Raw genomic sequence first — 26,492 nt, 5'->3', positions numbered from 1 at the left:
ATAATTTGGTAACTGCAACTGTGCTGTGCAAGTGAGACTTAAGGCTGTGTGGGCACTAATGGCTCATTCTTAGCTTTCAGCTTTCAAAGAGTATGTTCTTAGATTTCTATTATAGTACAATGGAAACTATGTTAACTGTGGTTACACAGTGGGAAAACCCGTGCTATGCTGCCATGATAAAATAATGAAGAACATGAGTGGGATCAGTTACCACCAGGAAATAGTGGCAAAGAGTACAGTCCCTGTTCAGTGCAGCTGCTTGATAGATTTTCAGGCTGAAGGGGTTTTGTGGATAAAAGTGGGAATAAAGTTCCTGTTGTTCAGTATCTGGGAGAGTGACGTGCCCTGTGGGCACAGTTTTCCGAGACTTTCATACAAACTTTTACAAAAATATTGTGAAGTGGAAGAACTTAAATATCTTCACATGATTGATAGAATGTTTTTGGGGTTTTATGATGTATGCTTTCATGTCCCTTTTCCGAAGAGTTATGGACCTGATAATTGTAATTGTTAGACAGCATATAACATATTTGTCTGGGACTGAGGAGAAGGAAGTCTTTCTTTATAACTGCTGCTTATTTTAGTATAGACCTAATACTTATCTCTCTCCTACTACAGTTGTACTCACTTCGCTGAGTTGGTCTTTGTGACCAGTCAGGAGAAGTCCTCCGCTGGTTTTCATAAAATATGAGGTGTTTAAAAGTAGTTTATGTGTATGTCAGACTGAAGTGTTAGAAATTATACCTCAGACCTACTGCAGTTAGTATAAGTATTAAAACTGGCACCGGTATATTGAATTAAGCTGTAAGATCTCCCTGGTTCTGTTTTTTTTCCTCTTCTTTCTGTACATGGAGGTTGTGCCTTTCTAATATTCTGAAAAGTTTATGCAGTGCAGGAAGACAGTGGTTTGGCTTGTGCTCTAAGTATGCAAGTTTGTTCTTTGATTGGTTTTCATCACTTTCCTTGGCATGTTTAGTATTAAACAAAGTGTTCACATTCATATCTTTGGCATAAAGCATTTGACCCTGTTGCACATGAAACTCACATGAATGTGCTAAGGAAATGTGTCATGCTTAAAAAAAGAAGCCAAAAGTAGCTGTAATGGTTTGCCATCAAGACAGAATGATATTGCAAGATAGGCTTTGCAAAGGTCTGTGATTTATGCAGTACTCCTTCTTGGTTTCATCTATGAGTACGATGGAAAGAAATTGCCACATAAAATTTGCAGGTGACGCCAACCTAAAAATGTGCTGAAGGACCAGGTTACAAATCTAAATGACTTTGCAAAATAGGCGAAACGGTAAAAATATGCAAAATGCTTCAATGGGTCAGGTGACCAGTTAATCTAGCCTAACACTCAGCAGCACTGTAGTAGAAGCATGTGCTTCTACTCTAAGCAAGCCACTCTCTGCAGTCCATTTCCTTCATATTTCTTCATCATCCACAGTCTTTGCATCATGGTTTCCTGCAGAATACTGCAGCTCAGCAGCAGTTCGAGTGCAAGATGGAGAAATAACCACCCGTGCTGGGTGGGGTTCTTGCTGATCACAGGCTGAATGTGGTAGACTGGTTTGGGATCAAGGCAAACATTGCTTTCAACTGAGTCCAAAGAGAAGTCTATGATGCAGAAGATATGAAGCAGTCCTCCTGCTCCATCTGATTGAGTAAGGATTCTGTAGCTAGTATGAATTTTGGGCACCATATATCAAGAAAGACTGCAAAGTGCCCATTGGAAAGCACTGTACATGATTAGTGGTCTAGAAACATTGAACAAAATCAAGGGGGGTGTGGGAAAGAGAGGGAGGAGAGAGGAGCCGTTTGTCTTCCATGTGCATGGTAGATGCATCACTATACAAATACACATGTGCATATGTAAACAGATTTTCTTAATGCTGTTCAGAATAAGTAAAAGTTTGAGCTCAAACTGTAAAGAGTTTCCAATTAAAAGGAAGATTGTAAGACATGAAGTGAGGGCCCGTTTTTAATAGCAATAACTTCACAAGCTTCACTGGATTATTTTTTTTTTCCTCCCCTAGATACCAACAGTTGCTGTGTTCCATGCACTCCCCAAGATTAGTAATGCTTGGAGCTGTACATGAGGCATTTTCAGCTTTTGGCATATTTACCACAGTGTCATTGTAGAGTACGTTGGCAAATGTCAAGGAGGAAAGGTTTTTCCTGCAGTAGCTCAGAGGCTAAGTTCTTGGCTGCATCAAGATGACACTGAAAGGCTGTGAACTTGGAGCCTTTCTTCTCTGAAACATGAGGTAGGATTTGTAAGCACTTGTGTACCAGCCTGTGCTTTTAGAAAGAGCCCAGTCCACTAAGGATGCTGGCTGCACTTGTCATTAGAAGGGAATTCCTGTGAGAGAGCTGGAATTTTGAGGACAGAGTTCCTAGCCTTGCCAGGCACAATTTAGCTGCATTTATTAGTACTTTGGGACTTTGTTTTCTGAGTTATTTTGTTATGTTTGGGTTGTTTGTTGTTGGTTTGTTGGTTTGGTTGGTTTTTTTTTTATGCTAAGTAGCTAAATGTTGAACAGAAGTCTAAGAAGCTGCTTCATTTGAACCCTTTGTCGGTTTCAGCAGCTGCTTGGAAAGCATCACTGAACAGTTCAGTTTCCTTGAATTTTTGCGTTTCCAGGCCAAACCATTCTGTGATTCTTTAGTTATACAGAAAGGGCATCCCATATTATGTGGAACTTCAAGCAGGCACAGTAGGAACTGGGAACTGGAACAAGAGGACTTTACAGTCCCTCTAATCAGGAAAGTCTGGGGCTCCTGGAGCTGTACTTAAGTCCCAAGTGTGTATGTTTATTTTCCAATGTGGGGAAAAATCTGCTGGTATATTGCTTGAAATACTAATACTGCTCCACTCCTCATTTTATGTAAGGAAAGTCAGGAAAATATGTAATAGCAAGACAGCAACAAAAACTAGGAAGGAGAAGCTGAAACTTAAAAAGTTCCACTAGTTTTCACATGGTTATTTACCTGCACCAACACTGAAGCTTTAATTTGTCTTTCAAGGGATATTCTTGGCAGCTCACACAGCATACCCAAAGCTACTTTAATTTCATAAATTTTAATAGAGGAAAAGGAAATATTCATATTTTATTTTTTCCTCATCTTTCAAGTGTGTGAAAGGGTGGATATTGAGTTAAACACACTGGAGCAGTGAGTAGCCAGTCATGGGGTGGCCTCAAAAAGGAATTTAATGAGGTGAGATTACATCTCTCCTCATGGATTGTGCTTTTTTCATTTTGTGAACACGTTATGAAATTCAACAGCTTGTCAATTGCACTACAGCTTCTTTGAAACACTGGGTAGGGTATAAAAGATTGTCTATGTGAATAGCTTCTATTTGGGTACGTGCACTGTGTTTCTTGGACAGTCTCTCAGCAGCCTTAGCCAAGGAGGGAGGAATACTGGTGGCTGGAAATTTGCAGACTTTGCAACTGTTGAAAAATGTTGTAACTATGTAGTGTCTGGGTTCACTTTTTTTATAAGGATGGTGCGTTTTGTGCTTGCTGCCTATACGTGGGGGGAGAGGTACAAAAACCTGGCCCTGTACATCTCTTTAAGTAGAGCACATCCTGCAGGCACCAGGTGAAATCCCCCCCAGCTCCCATTCTGGAAGCTGCTTCGTTTATGAAATAGTCTTTATTGGTCCTGTCCATTGAAGGGATATTGGAATAGAGAAATAGGTGGTTTATGCATGATGCCATCTTCTTTTTTCAAATGCTTACGGTCTCATTTCCAGTATGTAATCTATGTGATTGATGATTGGACAGGCTGAATGACTGCTAGCTCAAATACCACGTAAGCTAATGTGCTTTAAACAAAACAATTATTCTATGGAATAGATAAAATATTTTCACACTGTGCACTCTCTTAAGAATAAGCATCTTCATACGAAAACAGATAAAAGCAAGGGAAACTGACTGTGTTTTTACTGTAAGAGTAACAGCTCTGATTCAATATGTAAGAGAATGCTTGACTTACTTAAACCCTAATGTTTCTTGGATTGCAAAACACTAAAATCAATTCAAAACTTTTGCAAAAAAAAAAAAAGGTAAGAAATAGCATCTTCATTCTGTTTATCCATTGCTGTGCAATGTCTTTGATTTGAATATGTGTGTGTTTATTTGTGCAAACTGATAAACTGGCAAGCTGAAGAGATATTACAAGTGGAAATTAGTGAGAGCAAGGAGGCAGGTAGTGTTTTATTTTGGGAGTATAAATCTGAAATAGATCTTTCATAGAGGAGAGAAATTAATTGCCTCACATCTACTTCTATTCATTACACAAACTTTGAAGGGCAGCTGTATCTTTCCACATGGTCTTTTGTATCCGCCACCAACACTGCTTTTCAGGTCAAATAAGCATGTAACACCTCTTTTCCTCATTATGCAAGTTAACATGTGCCATCATTAATACCCCACAGAAAGTCTGAAATAAGTAAGACACAAGGCTGCTACCAAAGAGCAATCATCAGGGTTATTTTGCTTCTGAGATCAGCTGAGCCAGGACAGTTGATAGTTGGAGATCAGTGGTCACACACTGCCACTTTGTGGTATCGCAGCCAGCCCAGCTGATATCAGTGGAGAAGACAGGGTGCTATGTCGGTGGGGGTTTGAAGGGCTTCCATCCTCTCTGTTTAATGATAAAATGTTTTTCTCCTGTGAATTTCCTCAACCTCCAGCTCCCCTTACTTGGCTCCAGTGTTCTCTGCAGCCATTGGCAGCTTTTACTCAGTCTCCAGACACAGCTTCTTTCTGCCAGCTGTTTTCCCAGAGTTTTTTCCCAGGTAGTGTATCTTTCTTCTCCCTGGCAGCTTCTCCCATGCTTCAGTTCACACATTTTCTCCTCTGGGGCCTGGGATAGAGGCTCTAACAGAGAGTATGGACCAGCTCAGCTCCTCTTTCCTTCTTGTCTCCCTCCCTGGATGGCTGCATCCATGGGCAAGCTCCTGCAGTGGGAAATCACCTGCCTGGGCAGCACAGTGGTGGGGATGCTGTCAGCTATGTAGCTGTAGGAAGGTCTGTTGCCAAATGTCCTCATAAACTTGTACCTCAACAAGCTTAGCAGGAGGATGGATTCATCAAAACATTTCTGACATTGTCTCAGAAACCCAAAGTACAGGAATTGGAGCCTGTGCTGGAATTTTTTCAAACATGAGCAAAAGTGTATTCCCATGTTTGATTTTGTTCTAAGACAGCCAATCCTTTTGACTGGCTGTTCTCCTCGTAAATTCATTATAAAGAAACCTGCATCATGAAAAAGCACTAAAGATTGTATTTTGCTGTAGTTCTAAGCATTTCAACCAGAGTTTAACAATAGAAACACTGATTTCTGAGGAAATCTTAGTGCCACTTATTATTAACAACTCCTTTAACAGCGACTGGCATGCACGGTGTGTGTATGTGCTACAGGCAAGAAAACAAATTACCAACGATGCTTTCTAGCCATGTAGCTTAATAAAAGTTGTATCTTGATCTAAGATCCATTTACACCAGTAAACCTGTACTTGTTTCAGTGTTAATGCATACTAACAGTGCTTGCAAGTGCAATTCGTAACAATAAAATCACTATCAAGTCTCTACAACAGCTTTCTTTCAGTTGCACTGGCAATCACTGCACTTGGCTTCAAACCTTGTACTAGTTCAAGCTCCCTGTACTATTTTAAAATCCCCAAACATGTAACAAATAAACAAAAGCCCAGGATGGGTTCAGTGATCCAGGGACACCATGTGGTATTTCTGACTGTTCTTTTCTGGAATATTTTGAGCTGTGGAAGAAAATTACTGTTAGTTGTAAAGTACCCAATGTGAGCCACAACTGTTGGCTTCCAGTTGTCCCCTGTCACTAGCAGAGACAAATTAAATTGAAGTGCATTAGCAGCTGGCAGGCTCCAGAAAGTGTCCTGTGGGAAGCTGTGCTTCATGCTCCATGATTCATTTCCTGCCTTTCCGCTGTCTGTCTACATTACCGACTCCTTGAGTTCTTGGCTGGATACATCAGAGCTGTTAAAACTTGGGTGATGATATCTGTTTCAGTGTTGTCCAGCAAAATTGGTGCTGGCAGAATTAGTCTGGGGGGGGGGAAAGAGGGAAGAAAAAAAAATCTTGATTATTTTAAATATTTTAAATTATTTTGACCAACATAAAGAGCCACAGGGTTTAGTTGTTAATATGTGGTTTTGCCTGTAGTTATGAGCGGCTGCAGCACTGCTTCTGATTGAAGAAAATTAATTGGATTTTGCAGGTGTATCTGAAAGTTCTTAAAAATATACTTGAAGTATTTAACAAAGAAAGAGCTTCTTTCTGCAGTATCCCTGTTTGTCCTGCTTCTCCACATTTCTTACGTGCTACTGGTATGATGGGAACATGATATAGTTTGTGCAAAGATATGTGTCTAGTAATGGGAAGTCTGAGTTTTGACCTGATACTCCACTATACATCAGAAAGCACTAAAGCTAAGCCAGTGTAGAAACTGTGACTTGGTTGCACTACTTGTTTGTACTGGTCAAGGCTTTTGATCCCTTTTTGGTGCTGTTGAAGCTCTCACAAAATTATTTCTGGCAGATGAGATATTATCTCCAGCAGCTATGAGGCCATGGAAAACCTCAGCCCAAATGGTTAAGGTTTACCAAAGTTATGAGCAGGTGAACCATTCATGGATGCAGAGGGTTCCTCCAGCTCCTCTCTGGGAGGACATCATAGACATGGATCCTACAAGGGAAACTGAAAGCACTGAAAACTGCTTCACAGAAGCTCTGCCCATAATACAAAAATAGTACACTATTTTCAGCTTACGATGTTTCCTGTTTGTTTGATGCATGTTTTTGAGTTGTGTGGGTAAGATGCAGGATGTGGCTATGAAAAGGTAGCAGGCGAAAAATCCAAGATTATCCACTGAGGAAATCCTGCCTGTCTGCAATCACAGTCTTGGAGAGAACCATTTGTATCTCAATCATGCAGAGAGCTGTGACCTTCATTCTTCTCTGTACGCATCAGTCTTCGGCCATTAAAATATACTGGCCTTGGGATTTCAGATGGGACAGCCTTTTGGTAAGAGATAAAAATCAGTTTCAGCAGAAAAAAGAGTTCAGATAATTTAAAGCTCTCATAGAAAAGTATTTTAAATCTGTCTCCTTTGTTCTCCATATCAGTACACAAAGATTCTTTTACAGTTCTTGGCACTGGTACACTTGCCAACAAAATGAGTGGCTTTCCTCAGGGGGGCTGCTGCTCATGCTCAGCAATGGAGCTTTGAGAGCTAAGGTGAAAAAAATTCTGTAAATCAACCAGAGTTTGTCACAAACCCTACATGATATAGCTGTGTGGTTGAGAAAGCTCCATGCAGAGAGGAAATCTTATATACTTGTGTTAAAAAGAATTAAAATAGTAAATCATAAAGGATTTCAATCTAAAAAAATAAAACTTTCCTAGGGGTAAGACATCAGAAAACAGGTGATTAAGAAGGGGTGGCACTGGGCTGGGGCGGTGGAACATCTTCACACACCTTGTCGCTTTGGAGATAGAGATGCCTGAACTGGCTCAATATACTTGGCATCAGCAGGGCTGTACAGTGATGACCCCTAACACCATCCAGGTAGACAAGTGTAACCTCAGGTAACCCCAGTGGGGGCCTCAGAGTGAGTCTGACCTCAGCTAAATCCTATGACCTTAAGTAACCCCTGTGGGGTCTGCAGAGATTAAGTTTGACCTTAAGTAACCCCCACAGACTAATTGTTTGACCTCAGGTAATCCCAGTTGGGTCCTCACAGATTGAAATGAGCCTCTTCACCTGAGGCCTCTGTAGTGTAGTGCCCCATCTCCCCCGAGATCACCAGTGGTCTTGGTGTACTGTCTCCTTCAGGGCCACCCCTCTCTGAGGCCGACCCTGGGCCCACCCCTGCACCTCGGGTTTGCCCACATCCTACTTATGCCAGAGCCTCTGTGAATCACCTCATCAACACAGTTTGAAACGTCACAACAACACTCTACTGCAGTGACATTTATTAACAGTACACAGTGCTGAGATTTAGCCTTTAATCACCACTGTAACAATCAGCCTTTAACACGCTTGTCCTAAATCAGCCAGGAGTATAAACCAGCAGAGAGTGGATATGCTGGGTTAGTGGTTATGCCGTGGACTTGGTGCTGGGCTTTGTACCCCACTTATGGTGCAAGGGACAAAGTACTTCATGAATAATCCCACAGGTTTTTCCTCATCAGCTGCCATCTGCTGTTGTAGGTCGCAAGAAGCAGAGAGCAGCCGCTGTCTTCCCTTGAGACTTTGCTGAAAGGAGGGCTCCAGCAGCACTGTCAACCGAAGGTCTGCTCTCCTGCTTGATGCTGCTTCTCCCTGGTCCAGCGTCCAAACGGCTCTGCCACTGGAGCTGGCAAGGCATGGGCTGGGGAACACGTTGCCTGTGCTGCTCTCCTGGCCTCAGTGGGCACATCCCATTGTCATTTGCCATGAGCCATCTGGAGTCCTGAAAATGAAGAGCAGTGAGACAAGTTCTAAGAAGTTCTTCATCTCTTTGTGTCAATATCTATCTCATCTGGAGAAAAGTGAATGTTGCCTGATATACGAAAGAATGAAGTGAAAGGCATGGGATTTCTGTCCTGGGACAGAAAGGAGGCAGGAAAGGAAAAGCTATTTTTGGGTACACATGAAGAGATTGTCTAGGTCTGTGAACATTTTGGCTATTCCTATGGCTCACACTGGAACTGGGAATGCCTCCAACACAAGCTAAGACAACCCACTTTTCATCAGACCCACAGATTATGAATTCCTTCTTACTTTTGCAGTCAAAATCACATGAGAGAGCAAAAATCCCAGTCTTGATATCTCCGCTTGAGTTAAGGTCTCAAAATCTTTCTTGTCATCCATGAAAACTTAGGGACCCAGTTTCAGGTGGTTGACAGCAGGATTGAGGGCATATTCACAAATGCATACACACCCCATTAATTTCATATTTCAACTATGCCCTGAGCTGTGATGCTACAACAGCTAAGCACTTGCTTCTCTATTTCTTCCCTTTCAGAACATCAGTACTGGGGCTCCGACCTGCAACTTCCCCAAATGCCTTTTGAAGAAATCATATACAATGATGAAAGTGCCTACAGATGGCTGTGCACCTTAAAGAAAGTAGGAATCGTGATACTAACAGGAGCTGCTGCTAGGCAGGGAGAGTTGATTAAACTTGGCCACAGGATTGGGTTTCTGCGTCTCACTTTTTATGGGTGAGTTTGTTTTTTAATATCCATGCTTTGCTGGCTATGTAACCACCTTCAATGTCCTTCACTTCAGCTTGCTGGACCTGTTTTGTGGATTAAATTAAGAAAAACTGATCTATTTTTTTTTATCTGCATATTAGAAAATGTGGTGTCAAGAGTCTGTATGAGAAGATTGTTTTGCTGTGACAGGCAGGGTATGTAAAGACCAGCAACTATAACTGCTGAGAGAAGGAAAAATGCCTAAAAACAGATGATGTCAAATAAAAGATAACCACAAGATAGCAGTACTTATCTATACCATGGAACAAAATCAAAAATCCATTAATCCAATGCGCTTTTGAAAAAAGGAAGTTATCTGTACTGAAACTTGTTAGCCTGATTTCAAGTCATGGAAATAAGTAAGACACAGATGATGTTATTGAGCCCCCCATCACTGAGGAGGTGGGCAGAGTACCCATTCCCTGCTTCCAACTGAGTCTGCTCCGGAAAGCCCCAGCCAATCCCAGCAGGCATTTTTTAAGACTGCTTTTTATCCAGAAGTAATTGCTCAGCCTGCAGGAGAGCAAGCAGGAACCCATAAATCATCCTTCTGATGCTAGGAGGTGATAAACTGAAACTTACCTCTTCAGGCATCTACTACCTCAGTAAAAAAATTACCATGGTAGGGTCTTGCTGGGCTGAGTCAGTGACCTCCATGTAGCTAAGTGAAGGAGCAGTGTTACTAGCTGACATGTTGCCCTGTCTCTCACCCCAGCTGTTGGGATGATTTTTTACGGTGTGTATAAAATACCTTATTACTTGGATGTGAGCTTTGTATGTCCCCCCTCCCCCCCAACCCCCCGAAAAAGGAAAAAAAAAGTTATAAAAATAGCCAGTAACACTTAAACAAACTAAATAGAACATTTAAACATAATTGCGAATTCTTGATGCCTGAATAGCTACTAAGGCATATATGGGCCCTGCTGCAATATGTGATGAAGGTAGAGGGTGGTAAAAGCGCATTGTGATACCAGGAAAATTACATTAACTCAGAATGTTGATTGTGAAGTGAGGGGGAGGAAGGTGATCAAAAAGGTCGCTTCTTCAAGCTAAGATGCTTGAGTAATCTATAAATGTGCCAGGCTAGTTAAGATAATGATTTTTTAAGGTGTAGCTTCCTCTTTCTGCTTACTGTGCCAGAAGGAAAAGTCAAGTTAATCCTACTGAAATACATGTGAGCAGAGTCCCCTGCTCAACTCAGAAACCTCATCCAGTGCTACACAACATTCTGTACCACTAAAAGCGTTCCTAATGTCAAGCATTTCTGCCTTTGGCAGTCTACTATAGTCTCATTTTAAAACTTGCATCATTATGAAAACAATTCTGCTTTCGATTTCTGTTTGGATGTGATCCTAATTACAGATATAAGATGATTCTTAGGGGTATCCAATCCTGACCATATCTGAGGATGTTTCACAGCTTTCCTCAATACCTGAAGGGTGAAACATTTGTCCTGTCTGTACCCAAACAGCTGCACAAGTATTTTGAATTAGGAACAAATATAGCAAACCCCAGATAAGACAAAATAATGTTGGTTCTTTGTTGAAGCATACCACTAAAAGAAAATACTATATATCTCCAAAATAGCTCAAGGGAGAGGGGAAAACCCCCCAAAACCTAAATAACAACCAAAACCCTCCATACAGCCTCTTCAACACATACCACAGGTTTGTGCCTGGGTTACAACAAAACCCTTGGTTGTGTGCTTGGGTTTCAGGGATGAGGAACTCAATCTAGAAGTTCTTCAATCCTAAAACTGGAAAAGATCTTTAAATCTTCTAGACTATCTTTCTTGACATGGCAACCCACTGTGTTACACCTATTGTCCATCTGCTGAGCTACACCTATTGTCCATCTGCTGAGCACTGTAACATGCTTTTCAATAAGGTATTCAAAAGGTTTTGCTATTTAACTTAGCAGCATTGTAAGATTAACACAAAATCTACATTCTGTCTGGTACTCTGCCTCAGCCCTTCATCATCCTCACTGTTTAAAATTACTACAGAGTGTATGTTAGAAGCTGTCTGCAACATCCAGCTTGTGATAACTCTGCTATGTTTAATAGAGATTGAAAAGCCTTTACTGTATAAATGTGCATAAACTGTTAGGATACACTTTCCTAATCTAAGTTCAGCTCCCAAAGCTGTCCTAGGGAGACTTCAGAATGGGTTTTTTTGCAATTGAAAAAAAGTTACTCTTGCCCCTCACCGACTTTTCCCTAGCACAGTCATAAACAGGAATGACTAATAAGTACTTCACCTTGTTTGAAGTCAGCTTGAATGAATGTTTAATGTCTCAATAAATGTTTTCAATAGAAGTAATTTGTCAGGATGAGTTCTAAGTCTTTGATATCTATATATACTTTTAAAAGTCTTTATATCCTACAAAGAGCCTCCTGCCCATTAATGTTTTCAAGGTTGAAATGTGATCTTGGTCTAAGCCATTTGAGCAGGTAATGGTTAGAGCTCCTTTCACTGTTTAAATCAGCTTTACTCTTGGTGTTGATTAAACCTTAATTTTATGTTTCCTCAACTATTAGGGTTCACAATAAAGGAATGATAAATGGCTGCAAGTCTCCTTGCTTTTCCAAAACCTATTTGCTAATTCATGTATATATTAGGCTGCAGAAAGAGGGCTTTGACATTGTGGAAGATTTCCAATTGCCTATGAATTCTGCATTTAAAAGGAAATATACTTAGTAGAATACTTAGGTTAGTTGAGTTCAGGGTGTTTTTCTTTTTTGCTTTTTAAACACAGCTGTAGGTTTGGAAAGTCTTGAAGTCTGGTTTACATCATCCCAATTAAGTCACCATGGTTAGATTTACTCTAGGTCATTTGACAGTTGCTAATTACGTTTCTGTGTATGATTAGGTTGATTGTGCAATATTAAATTAAAATCTGAAGAGCATAAGATCAAAGAGAGCCTGACATCTAAAGACCAGTTTTGCAAACTAGTCTGGATTTCAAGTAACAAAAACCAGCTCTGCCACAGGGTGAAGTCAACAAGCTATGTACAGGCCAAGGTCCAGGTCTGAAAACAAGAGTGTCTCTACCGGTGCTAAAGGAAGGGCAGTTATAAAAGGGATAGGAGGTGTACGATACAGTGCACATATTAACAGAGCCAAGACTTTTGGAGAAGGAACCAAAACTGTTGAAGACACTTTCTTTTTCAGACTACCTTGCTAACTTGCAAGGAGAGAAATTAACTGTACATACAAAGGCAGCCTGCTTTGGAGTTCAGAGCCAGACCTACGAGCTTATCTGGGGCAAGTGTGATATTCCTTACATCTTGGCTTTCGTGTCTCCAGACATCATTTAGCTGTCTCCAAGATGCACTGCAAGGATGCCTTTGTTAAGACTATACAAAAGCACACCTATTCAAGCTGCCAGAAATGCACAGCACAATTATCCTGTCAATGGGGATGTACAAGATGAATTTCTTACCTCAATAGATGAGACTTGACCGAAAGCTTTCTTGGGTCCTTAGAAGGACACTGCCTACCATTGAGTTCTTCTGGCCTTGGATGAAGTCTATGGGAAACATCTTAAAAAAGCTGGTATCATCTATTTGCATGACTCTTTAGACCCTGGGAAGAGAAAGAGGGAGGAAATCCTAAAATAGTGGAAAATACAAGCTGGATGGTGCATAAACTTTGTATTGTTATGTGTAGTGGTTCAAAAAAACATCCATAAAGTATTTTTAAAAAAATAGAAGTCACAAAACTAGTTTCAAATGTTTTAGCACAAATGTGTGTGAAGTGGTAACATGCTAAACATATCAGAAATCAGTCAGAGAAATGTATTCAAACAGCGTAACAACTCAGTGCTGTTAAATGTGTAATTCATTACATGAAGTCTTGAAAAAGCCTTTAATGGTTTTGCTTTATTTTTGGATATTTGGAGAGGGTAAGTCTTTTATAAGGAACAAATTGCTTATTTTTTTCACCATGTATAGCTGGAACCCAGCCTAAAAATTTTAGCAAGAAGAAAAGACTTCTTTCCTTACAGTACCTTTATTTCTGATTTAACCTGTTTCATTTTCAGCTTTAGTTATTACAGTGCCTGGTCTTGGTTTTACATATTTCTCACAGTAGCAAAACTCCACTGAGGTTTCAGTCTTAACAACAGACTTAGAGCAGCATTTTACAGTCCATCTCTTCACCTCTAAAACAGAAATGCATTTCTTACATCCAACTCTGAGGTGGTTTTTACAACTGTAATAAATAATAACTTTTAGGTAATTCCCTTGCTGTTCCACTAGCAGCCAAATACAAGGCCTACCAAAAAGGATTAAAAAAAATAATAAAGGGATAAAAAAGGATACATTTGGTATTGGCAAGCTTGCCAAATAAAACATCACCTCAACAGGACCATGAATTTCAAGCTGAAATGTAACAGCAATGAATAAAACCCTGACACATGGGAAAACAAAAGACATTTTTCCTGTCTAAATGCCTGTTTGGTACATTTTGGCTACCTAAAAATGTCATTACTGTAAAAAGTGGAAACATTCTCTGTTTCAGCCATGTAACACCACAATGGGTTCCATGCTTTTAAAGTAACCTTTTTCTTTATGTTACAGAGGCACAACTCCATTAACAAGATTTCCACCCATATCACAATTTCTCCGCCTTCTCATGCCATAGGCCTTGTGCTCCTCTGCTGTTCTGAAGCTCTCTCCAGGGCTTGGGGTGGCATGAAGGGCTTCTTTTGGGGTGCAGCACCCCCACTGAAATAGCTGAAACATCTGCACCTCTCAGAGTGCTTCAGCTGTAAAAGGAGAACATGGGTCCCAAAATCTACGTCCCTTATGAATGAGACTTGGATTTTTAATAACATGCAAGACCAGATGATTCACATGTGACTTAAGTTTCTAGCACAGTGGTGCTGCAAGGCTAAGGATGTACCAAGCAGACCAGTGTTCTGCTCAGGGAAACTGATTCCACATTGCCACTTAATGCAAAAAAATTACTACACCTACCTCGTGCCAAATTTTCTCCTCTGTCAATCAGCCTGAGCAACTGCTGTTGGAATCTGACCCTAATTACTAAACCATCAACCATTCCACCCCACTTTGCTCTCTCAAAGGGCCAAAAGTCCTCTGACTTTCCCCACATTTTCTTCCTTCTTCCATTATTTCTTGTGTGCTCTGCCCATGAGTGAGGGAGAGCTGAGTCTGACAAAGTAAGGTTGATTTTTTTCACATTCAGTGCTGAGCTCCCTATTAGCATCTCTGACCAAGTCAGTAACTTGAGCTTCGTTCAAAACAACCTGTGTGTAAGGAAAGCCACCAGGGACCAGCAAAGCGTAACAGCATGAAAGCACTGATTGCTTTTGCAAAACCTGACAATGATATTATAAAGTACTACCATTCTAGCAATTGCATAAATTGCATATAAATGAGACAATTAAAATGTGTTCGTTTGTTTTAGAACCATCAGGTTATACTGGAGCCTTTTAAATTAAAGATATAGTGAACTTAGCTACCTTCAGCACTAATGACAAGGATGATATAGCAGGATGGGCTTTTGCTCTAAAATAGGGGACTATGGAAGTGTGGTTGAAATTATCATGCCTGAGTACTGATGTCATGTACTGATGAGTATGTGCTGTACCAAATAATACAAATTTCTTTTTCCCAGTCAGTAAAACATATCTGCAAATATTCAATGGGGTTCTCCCCAGGCAATTTTAAAAATTTGGGTTTAGCGTATTACATTGTTTCTATACTAAATAGAACTCCAAGAACAAAAGTGTTTCCGTACTGTATAAAACTATTTTGGTCTGAATGTTCTTTAGCCTATTTTCTTCCTAAACTGTTGTTCAGAAGTCATGCTAGACACACACCATCCAAAACATAATATATCTGATCTATAGTTTTATATTTTCTTTGAAATCACTATGCTCCTGTGATGACATGGGCTGCATATGGTGACTTACACTTTTCCAGACAAATGTCTGCACCTATAACATGCATCTGCTGAAGACTGTCTTCAATCCTGTGAACTCTGTACAAGCAAAACATGTGTTTCTTGATCTTAAATTCTCCTGCAGGGTTGTCATTCAAAACAGATTTTGATTGTGCAATGTGATGTATTCATGTCTTTGTCATAAAACTAAGACTTATTCTGTTTGTTTCCCCTGTCGTTGTCAGTAAACTGTCTTGATCGATTTGGTCAAATTTCAAGACAGAAACTACGTAACAAAATAAAGGGTGGTAGTTCTTTGAAAGGGTGACAGAGAAAGAGAAGAAACTACAAAGTCTTTCATTAGCACTTTTTCATCAGTACTTCTGATGAGGGCCTGTAGTGACAGGATAAGGGGGAATGAGTTTAAACTGACAAAGGATAATTCTGGATTATATATTGGGAAGAAATTCTTCCCTGTGATGGTGCTGAGGCGCTGGCACAGGTTGCCCAGAGAAGCTGTGGCTGCCCCATCCCTGGCAGTGTTCAAGGCCAGGTTGGACAGGGCTTGGAGCAACCTGGTCTAGTGGGAGGTGTTCCTGCCCGTGGCAGGGGGTTGGAACTGGAGGAGCTTTAAGGGCCTTTCCAACCCAAACCAGTCTGGGATTCCATGATTTCTATGAAGAACTTTTTCCTTCAGTGGCAAGTCTGGAAGTTACAGGAAAGGTCCTCTTGCAAAGGATAGTCTGTCTCTATATGTGTATACATAAATGTATATATATATATACATAAATATATATATAAAGTTTTTAAAATATATTTTTTTAATTTACATAGCCTTTTACAATTTCATATTTCATTGATAAAGTACTCCACATGGCAGGGAAAACTGGAGCATTGATTAAAGGAAATGGGCCAACTTCCACTCCCTTATTTCTGAAGCAGCAGTAATAAGATGATGATTTAACCTAGCAGACAGACACCTCTTGGTTAGTCTTCAGCTGATTCCTGCATTTAGCGAAGTACTGCCAGTGGAAAGCCATCATTCTTCTAGATACTACACTGAGGTCAGATGTCCCTTGGCACACTTAGGTTTCTAGCTTGAACCTAGGACTGCTGAAATAAGCCTTCTCTGCTGGAATGGGGGAACACTGCTAAATAATTTTTTTCCTTCTAGTTGTACAACATTTTCATGTTCAAAGGTGTAATGACTCTTATACTGTGATTTTACAGTTGCAATGTGTACTGTCTGGCAAGCTGGCTGGCTGTTTTAACCTGTTATCTCTTTTCCCTTTCATTATAAAGACCAACTTGGCAAGTGCAAGACAAAGCAGATGCTAACAATGTAGCTTATACAACCGGGAAACTATGTTTTCACACTGATTACCCTGTTCTGCAGCATCCACCTGGGGTAAGGTGAATCTACTGACTTCTTCACAACACAAAAGGGAAAGGGAAATGTTCCTATAGCATGAAATATGGTTAGCGTTCAGTGACTCTGAATTTTGTCTTAAAAGAGAAATGTAAACAGAACAATATATTAATCATATAACAATTTATATACACATGGGTATGCACTATATCATAGAATGATAGAAAGATTTGGGTTGGAAAGGACCTTAAAGCTCATCCAATTCCAGCCTCCTGCCACGGGCAGGGAGGGACAACCTCCACTAGACCAGGTTGCTCAAAGTCCCATCCAATATACATTATGATGCAAGTTCTGCATAACAAAAGCACTACATATCCCACAATTTTTAAATGAAATCGATGGAATATTGAGATTACCACCATATGAGAAAACATTAGTGTCCTATATGTGCTTTTGATACTGTTTTCATTATATTTAAAAAATGATTTGTCTAAATGCTATAGTCAAGTTGTGACATTTCAGGACTCATCTGTTCACCTCAAGAGGGGAATGTATTAGAAGACATATGATTAAGATTTTATATTCTCTTTTCTGTGAATTGATTGACATTAGACATTTATTTGCCATTTCATAACAGCAAAAAAGGGGCATTCTGTAAAGCTGGACAACAACCACAGACAGTATGTTTTCACCTAGCCCCTGTCACATTAAAGTCTAATGCACATTCATCATAAATCTGCAAAGGAGTAGGAACAGGTACAAAGGAACAAAGATAACCCTGGAAAAGTCTGTATCTGTAAAACTTCCCCTTCTAGTCTTGTGGAGTACTTTATATCTGTTGTTCCTATAATTAAACAAAAAGCCAATGTGATTTATCCACAAGTACCAAATACTTCACACTAACATCACCTTTTAAAATCATTCAGATACTGGTTCATTAATGTGGAGTAAGAATGGAACAGGGCTTCATTAATAGAGAGCAGATGTGAATTACCTCATTGTCTTGTCTGTGCCAAAGCCCACACTCTGCTATGAAATATTAGAAGAACATAACCTTTCTCATTCAAACGTGCTTGTAAGAAATAAAAGTATTAAAGTACATTGAATTATTTTGAATGCTATTCTGAACTCTTAAGATGTATTTCTTACAAACATATGAAGAAATGGTTTTAAATGGCTGATGATTAGCTTCAGAACTGTCCCATAAAAATGGTTTTAGGATTTCGTAGGTTTTGATCTGGCAACTATCTTTCCATGAGAGATCCTGATTAAAACCAAATCAACAAACAACTGATGATTAGATCTAGCACAAATATTAGCTCTCTAGAATATAAACTGAATTATCCCTTTGAACTTTTCCATAATACTTCCATGAAGTACATTACTGAAGCCTTCCTTAGCACCACCAAACTGTGCCCACCTGATGCAAGGCCAGCTGAGGCCACAAAAGAAAAGAGCTTGTTGCTATGTGCTCTCTTCAGTGGGAGCCCTGAGACCCCATGCCCCAAGCTTGTTGGCCAAAAAGAGCATGGCAGGAGGACAGAAAGCTGCTTCATCACATGATTTAACTAGATATGTCCTTTCCAACAAGTCTTCTGTACTTTCAGCTATTGTAACTTCCCCCTTCATCACCATCATCAAAGTCTGCAGATCTAGCTGGTGAGGTGATTCTGGGATGAAGCCTGTTCTCCGCTCCTTTTTCTCCTCCTGTTTTGTTTGTTTCGGGTTGCTTTTGTGTTGTGGTTTCTTGGGGGGCAGGGGAAGGGTAGTGTTTTGTTTGCTTTTCTGGTGGTTTTTTTTGTTTGTTTAGTTGGGTTGTTTTCTCCAAATGGTCTCAGAAATAGTTCACCATCATGGAAAGGAAAGGTGAAGCTGCTACCATCGGTAAAACAGATGTGTTTTGTGTGGTTTGGCCAAGATGCACTTTGCGTGAGCTGGACTCTACAACACCACGGGGAGTTTTACTGTTTGTGTCTGTAGCTCAGATTTACACTGGTGCCACCCAGAGCCCAGTTTAGGCTTTCTGCTCTGTCTTACACCTTGGCAATTTCACTACAAAATGAAATGAAACTGTCTTAATCCTATTTTATCATAGAGGTACTGGGCCTGTTGCCTTCTATGACAGCCACCTTTCCCCTGCTGTGAGCAGATAATTCACAGCAGGTTTTGTTTCTGCAAGAGAAAGCTAATCCTCCTTGTTGAGATAAGACTGCATTTAGAATTACATGACTGCCACAAAGAGGGACTCAAAGGACAGAAGTGAGAACAGAGCTTTTCAGTTGACTCACAGGTTGCAAGCATTAGAAGACAGGCCACATGGGATGGATTTATGAACATGCTGCTTTAATTTTCTGCCTTTGTGATAGCGCTGGCAGAGTGCAGTGAAGCTGCAGCAGTGGGAACTCAGTCTTTCACTGAAAACCAAACTCAACCAAAAAGCCAGAACCACAGATATAAGGGAACTGATACTAATGAACTGTTAAATATGAAAGCTAATTCTTGTTTATAATGAGATGTTAATTTTTTCCAGGTTCAGTTTCTCCATTGTATAAAACAAACAGCCACTGGAGGTGAAACTGAAGTTGTAGATGGATTTCACGCATGCAATAAGCTGAAGCAACAAAATCCTCAGGCATATCAGATCCTGTCCTCTACTGCTGTAGATTATACAGATGTTGGGAGGGACTACTGTGATTTTGCTGTGCAATGTAAACAAAGGATTATAGAGTGAGCAGTTTCAACATGGAAAAATAAAATCCCTTTTGTACGGCGAGTTTTGGCTGCTCCTGCCACCTTGTGGGGAAACACTGGTTTAACTTGGTCTGTAGTTATTTTGGGGGGTTGGAGGTTAACGAGGTTTTTGGTTTTGAAGCAATTAGATTTAAGAACTATATGCTACAAAAAGATCAAATGCAAATGTTTATAATCTCTTCTGAATTTAAAAAGCTTATGAGTCTACAATTAAAGATTATAGAAAATATAATTTTGAGTTAATTAAATGTCTACATTTTCTCCTGATTATCCTTAATTAGGCTTAATTATAAAATCCAGTGCAATAATAATCTGAATTCACTATAGAAACATACTGAAATTCCAGAAGGAGAGTGCAGATGTTGTTTAACCATCTTAAAGTGTTTCAGTAACATAATACATGCCTTTTCCTTTCCTTCTCTCTTTCCTAGTGTGGATTCCAGAGGCCAAGCAGTTCGCATCAATTATAATAATGCAACAAGAGACACAGTGTTTGACGTACCAGCTGAAAAAGTGAGGCCGTTTTATGCTGCTCTAAAGGAATTCAATGATTTATTAAACAGTGCAGAGCTCAAGTTTACTCACAAGCTGAAACCAGGTCAGTAAGTTGCTTCTCCTTGCAGTGATTTTGCAAATGTTTTTCCTAGTTGTCAAAACACTTGAGCACTGTTAGCACTGGTACTGAGAGGAGACTTCAGTCCTCCCAGCACCTATAGTATTTCATACTGTGTCTTTACATTCATCTCATAGATTTCTTTTTCCATTGCTACACTGTAAAGGAAAAGAAAAAAAAAAAAGGCAGGACACATACACACACAACAGTCTGTTGATGAGTCCGATGTATCTTTATACTACATCAAAACCCCATATGCGTAGGAAATTGCAACTTGTCATATCAGTAGTACCACAGATGGGAAATACCAGGTATAAAGCTGCTGTGCCACCCCAGTTCAGTGCCTGTTCATTAGATGATACACAATCACATACTTTTTCCTCTGCTCCACTTGATGCAGAGTATGGACATTAAGCCAAATGATATGGAGGTGGCTGTGGTGGTTATGACACTTCATTAGTGGGGCACTTTTGCAATGGCTGCAGGAACTGCAGAACATTTGGAAGATGATACAGATGCACAATGTGCATAATGCCGAAGGAAGCTGAGCAGTGCCAGTCTTTGTCTTTGCTTAGCCACACGCATTAGCCAATACCAGTGTGATGCAGGACGAATTACTAAAGTCCTTGGCTGCTGTGCTACTTCTTCTGGGTGACCCATGCAAGACATCTGGAGGCAGATTTGCAGATGTGCTTAGCGCTCTAAACTTCAGCTTGAGTTGTACAGGGCTGTGTTTTGAACATAAAACATGCTGCGAAAATGCCCCTTACTCTTTAAAGTCTGTGCATCTATTTAACTACTGTGGCCTCAATCTCCATTCTTTCATTCTCCAGCTATGAAATAAAGATATGAATAGTCCCTCATCTCTCAAAAGATGCTACAAAAGTAAATTGGTTAGTGTTTCTGACTGCTTCATGTACTATGATGACAGTGTCTTTAAAATGCCAGTGAGGAAACAGATCTCCCTCTATTGCGAACATGAAATAAAATAATTTATAAGATCACATAAATAATAAACCAAAATACATCACGTTACATTGGTACGATCTACCCCATCAATTAATGCACCAAAATGGTGGTAGAGGTGAGGTGGAGAAGGGAAGACATACTATGAGGATATTTAATTGGAGATTTAACATAACAGTGGAACACAAGGGAGAAAAATTAAAATGGCATGCTCGCCTTTATGATGTGAGTTCCTAACTTTCAATGGCTTGAATCTGTTCTCGGAGAGGTCTCCTGAGGAGGATAGCAATGAAGAATGTGTATAGTATGAATAATACCAGACTGATCAATCATAGCAGACTGGCTTTCACCCTTTTTTTTCCTTCCTGTGGATTTGCTGCAGTTGCCTTTCCCTTCAAGGCCTGCTTTTCTCAGCATGGACTCCCCTACCACTCCTGGTTACACCAGACAAGGAGCAGAGGTTGAAAGGGACCTCCCCTCTCCAGTTGAGAATGACCAGCTAAATTAAAATTACTGTGTCATTGCTGTGTATCTCCAGCTGAGCTGCTTTAAATTATTGCTCCCTGATGATAGCAGTCTCTCTCCATGTTATCTGTTTGAAGGAATCAACTATAACACATCAAATATTAAACATCTCTTTACAGGAGACATACTGACATTTGATAACTGGCGTGTGCTTCATGGTCGCCAAAGCTACCCATCGGGTTCAGAAATTACTCGTCACCTGGAAGGTGCCTATGCAGACTGGGATGTGGTCATGTCAAGACTCCGGCTCCTAAGGAAGAGGGTACTGAAGAGGTACTGAGCTTTCTTCTAACTAGAATGAGCAAAATGTAGATTGTCTAACCTCAATAATGACAAAAACAAACAAAAAAACCCCCTGTGTTTTCTTTTCAGAAGCTAACATCGTGAGTGTATTTTAAATTTCCATAAGAAACCTGTCATTCATAACAATGTAAGATTTATCTGTGTCTCTGAATCCATAAAATGCATTGCTACCTCTGCCAGTTTGCTTTTTAAGATCAGTGTACAAAATGGTTTGAAAGATTACCACTTTACTGGACTGACTGGGTATCCCAATGCCTTCTGTGGCCTCTACAAATATTCCTGCCCTCCCTAGGAAGCTTGGAAGGCAGCATCAAAAAAGACAAAGTGATATCTACTAAAGGTTTGTTATCAACAGCACCTTCCTTTATTTCAGAGAGGCATTCTTTATTGCATAAATCATAACTAAAATTCATTATCAAAATTAACCTTTGTTGTGGAGTGAATTCCATATGCATACTTTTCTAGGTAGAACTCCACTTTAATGCAAGATCTCATTCAACAAATGTTATATTCCATATATCCTGCTGTGTATGTGATGACTATCACAGCCACAAATCGTTGCTCCTACATTTCAGAGTCCACAAACTTGGAAATGATTGATCTACCAGAGAATGTGTCATGTTAATTTTCCTCTGCATTAGGAATACAAATAAATCTCAGTGTGGAAGTCACAGATAGGGTCAGAAATCCCATCAGGCACTATGCACAGACATAATTAAGATCTGCAGGGCAGACAGACTTTTGAGTAAATTCAAAAGGAGGAATGCTGATACTGCTCGGCAGCTATAAACCACAGAGCACAAGAGACGGTTATTGACTCAGTACCTGACAGAGAAGCGGTAACTGAACTCAGACTCATTTTTGTTACACCAAAAACATGAGAATGCCTCTGACAGACTAGGTCTGGAGGATGTTTTCCTCTTGGTTGTATTTTGAAGAGAGATGACACTATGTAAGAATTACCGCAGCTGAAGTAGCAAGTTTGTTTTTTGTTGTGTTTCTTTTTTTTTTTTTTCCCAATATTCAGATGCCAAATTGAGAGAGAACTTATTGAACCTCACTTGTTTTTATACAAAACAGTATGTCCCTGAGTTTATTTGTCACTGTCCCTATAGCTGTGGAGTTGACAGAATCTCACTGCACTGAGAGCCTGACAAAATAACCACACCTCCACCCTCAAACCTGTTCTGTTCAACCATTTTGAAACTCTTCCTTGAAAGTCAAATAAATACTAGTTTATTCCTAGTAGGCTAAAACAATAGGATTGTAAAACCTCACGTAAGTGATACCCTAACATCAGCCTGCAAACACTTCCATCGCTTCTATTAATCATTTACAGGCAACAGATATCTCAGCCAAATAAACAAACAAAACTAAATAAGGCTTTGATCATGACCTAGCATGGGGCATTCAAACCCATTCCTCTTTATAGTGAATAGTGAAATGTTTTTATCAAAGTTATGGCATTAAGACATAGCATAATAATACTGGGTTTTAGTGGCAATTTGTTTATTAAGTAATTTTGGTAACATGAGAGAAGTATTTTTTGCCTTTGCTATAAAAGGGGGAAAGATGAGGAAAGGTTAATACCTATATTCTGTAAGACACCAGCACTACTGTGCTTCACTGTGATATTTCCCATACAATTGAAGGAAGACTGCTAGTCTGTGATTTCAAAACAAGACATCTTGGGATTTATACTGATGGTTAATAGGGAAGAGATATTTTCTGCTTTTATTCTGTACTATTCTAAAAACTGTTTTATTCACATTTCTGCTTATTAAAAACTATTATGGAACTGATTATTGTTTTGGGCTCATATCTAAACTCACACATAACAACTTGTACAAAGATATGAAGACATTATTGTTATTTACAGGTGTCTGTAAATATGACTACCTGACTGCTTCCTATCATCCATTTGCCTCATATTTTCCCACCACTTAGAATAGCTGGACTGGGGACTACATTAAGGCCAGTTTGGACAGAACTTGGAGCAATCTGGTCTAGTGGAAGGTGTCCCTGCCCATGGCAGGGGGCTGGAACTGGATGAGCTTTAAGGTCCCTTCCAACCCAAACCAGCCTGTGATTGTATGATTAGACCTGTATCCATTCAGGTTTGTTCTGTATACTTAACATACAGTTAAAACACAACTAAACCCACAGCTTTGAACAGCTGCTGGGAAAACAAAACAAAAAGTCAAACCAAACCCAACTGACCAACTAACCACAGCCCTCCAAAAAGGACTTGTGGGTGTTGGTTGATGCAAAACTGAACATGAGCCAGCTTCAGGGTGCGCTCAGAGCCCAGAAACCACAGGTGTGTTGGTCTGCATCAAAAGGAGTGTGACCATCAGGTCAAAGGAGGGGATCTTGCTATTCTATTCTGCTCTCCTGAAACCCCACTTGGAGCACTGTGTGCAGTTCTGGTGTCTTCAACATAAGAAGGACATGAAGCCTTTGGAACAAGGTGAGAGGAGGGTCATGAGCATGATCAGGGGGCTGGAGCATCTCCCATATGAAGACAGGCTGAGAGAGCTGGGACTGTTCAGCCTGGAGAAGAGAAGGCTGCGTGGAGACCTCATAGCAGCCTTCCAGTGTCTGAAGAGGACCTACAAGGATGCTGGAGAGGGACTCTTCATCAGGAACTGCAGTGACAGGACAAGGAGTGATGGGTTGAAACTTAAACAGCAGAAGCTCAGGTTAGATATAAGGAAGAAGTTCTTTATTGTGAGAGTGGTGCACTGGCACAGGTTGCCCAAAGGTGTGGTAAATGCCCCATCCCTGGCGGTGTTCAATGCCAGGTTGAACAGAGGCAACATGGTCTATGGTGAGGCATCTCTTCCCATGGCAGGCAGTTGGAACTAGATGACCTTCAGGTCCTTTCCAACCTTAAATATTCCATGACAATAATTAATCAAGGCTTTCAATGGCTCTAATTTTGCACTGCTGGGATTTGTCAATGAGTATGCCCTATTGAAAGCTCACCCAGGAAAACCCTGAAGTTCGTAACTTTATGCCTCAGAGGTGTGCTTTATACACCCTCACCATCTTGAACTGTCTACATTTTCCAAAAATACCAATGTTATATAAATAAGATAATAATTATTTAAAAGGCAGCTTTGCACATAGCAGGCATACAGCACATACACAGGGAAGATGGGTAGTGTGGCTCCAGGTTCCCAACAGCAGAATCACCCTGCCTGCATGCAATGTGCAGCATATAAATCCTTCACGATTATATATAATTCAAGCTAATGTATATTCAAAAAAGTACTATGTATAGAATGAAGTGCAAATAATGGTCAAAACAGTCCATGAGTGGATATATGAAGTCCTGCACAAACCAAATCTAACCCCTGCTACACCACCGTGGGGTACTATACACAGTATAACTGGGGAAGGGTCAGACTACCCGTATTAACCTGATGCACAACCAGAACACAGGTTTCTGGCTGCAAACCTGCTGATCAGCTTGTAGGATCCAGCTACTATCTACACCACAACTTTTAATCCTAAACATCTTTGCATATTACCGTAGTCATACTATGAAAGAGAATATTTCTGTAATTGTCTGCAAAGTAGATCTCCTGCTGATTTTACTGATTCCTAGTCAGGCTAAGTAATGGAGAAAGCCCCTCCTTCCTCTCCAAATCCACACTGAAGAATGTGATTGCGAAGCTTTCAGACAGGTCTAGCTTATTCCTTGCCTGCAATACTGACACATGCAGCTCCACACAGCATGGTTACCCCAGCCATGGCTATCAGGCCCAACAGTCTCTACCATTTTACAGCAGCAAGAAAAATTAGTTGGCTTTAGGTGTTTGCAAGTCAATTCTAAAGAAGCCTGGGGCTACATCCAGAGGGTTCTATGGACGTGATTTCACTTAGCCAGTAATCCAGGAACCAAAACGCCTTCTTACCCTTGTGCTGTTCATGATACATCAACTATCCAGCCTGTGGTCAGACTCTGCATCTCGTGGGCTCACAGCATGAGTGGAGAAACAAAATGAACACATATCCATTTTGCTATCGCAAATGCTTGTTCTCTTTTGTCTTTCTTCTTCTGCCATTGCATTTTGTAGCAATGGAAATTGGATCCAACCCCATGGTACTGTTTTCATGTACAATTTTTTAAATATATTTTTATATATCAAATTTCCAGGTAGTTTTTAAAGCTTGCAGAAAGCAAGTAGTGTTTTGGGCATATCAGTACACTCACACGTCCATGTGAGCTCCTAACCAGCTCTGCTTTAGCCACTGCTGAGCTACCTGCAGCATGTGCCAATTTGTTCTGGCTGGGTGGACAGTAAACCTGAGTGCAGAGAGATTTCCAAGCACTTGCATGGGAAGAAAACTGAACTAGCTGCTCAGCTTTGCAAGTTGAAATACATTGCTACATATAAGTCCAGAGCTATTTAAAATGTTATTTGTATATATAAGCACACCATGTATGTACTGCAGGCACTAGCTGCTCCTGAACGCTCTTCAGGTATGTAAAAAGACATTTGGCAATTAAGCTCCCACTCCTTTGATACTTTCAGGTTCATTTGCTTTATTCATTTTTACTGTAGGTTGGAGAAGTAGTTATAGTCATTAAAATAATGATCACTTTGTGACTGATTCTTCCTTACTCCAAAATACCATCAGCTTCTAAGTTACTTTTACAAGAGCACATGCTGCTGCTTAAAATTCACACTTCTGTAATTTGACAGCAAATTAAATGCAGCCTTTCATCACAAACGCAAATATATTACTTCTGTGTGCTG

At 40.2% G+C, this 26,492-nt stretch overlaps 1 protein-coding gene and 1 long non-coding RNA gene across 2 annotated transcripts in view; one reads left to right on the top strand and one right to left on the bottom strand.

Moving 5' to 3' along the window:
• BBOX1 (gamma-butyrobetaine hydroxylase 1) overlaps positions 1-23,511 on the top strand; it is a 29,655-nt gene extending 6,144 nt beyond the window's left edge. The window contains exons 3-7 of the mRNA XM_005150577.3: positions 9,056-9,254; positions 16,499-16,604; positions 19,096-19,292; positions 19,748-19,914; positions 21,540-23,511. Of these exons, the coding sequence (XP_005150634.3) occupies positions 9,056-9,254; positions 16,499-16,604; positions 19,096-19,292; positions 19,748-19,914; positions 21,540-21,700 (830 nt within the window). The 3' untranslated portion in view covers positions 21,701-23,511. The remainder of the gene's footprint in view (positions 1-9,055; positions 9,255-16,498; positions 16,605-19,095; positions 19,293-19,747; positions 19,915-21,539) is intronic.
• Positions 8,005-26,492, bottom strand: part of LOC115946771 (uncharacterized) — a 36,297-nt gene continuing 17,809 nt past the window's right edge. Inside the window, exons 2-3 of the long non-coding RNA XR_004080800.2 lie at positions 12,732-12,874; positions 8,005-8,500 (exon numbers count right to left, since the gene is read on the bottom strand). This is a non-coding gene — a long non-coding RNA (uncharacterized lncRNA). The remainder of the gene's footprint in view (positions 8,501-12,731; positions 12,875-26,492) is intronic.

This window comes from Melopsittacus undulatus, chromosome 8 (genome assembly GCF_012275295.1).
Source record: "Melopsittacus undulatus isolate bMelUnd1 chromosome 8, bMelUnd1.mat.Z, whole genome shotgun sequence".
Taxonomy (NCBI): domain Eukaryota; kingdom Metazoa; phylum Chordata; class Aves; order Psittaciformes; family Psittaculidae; genus Melopsittacus; species Melopsittacus undulatus.
Note: the sequence above shows the minus strand (reverse complement) of the source record. Positions and strands in the feature narration are given on the sequence as shown.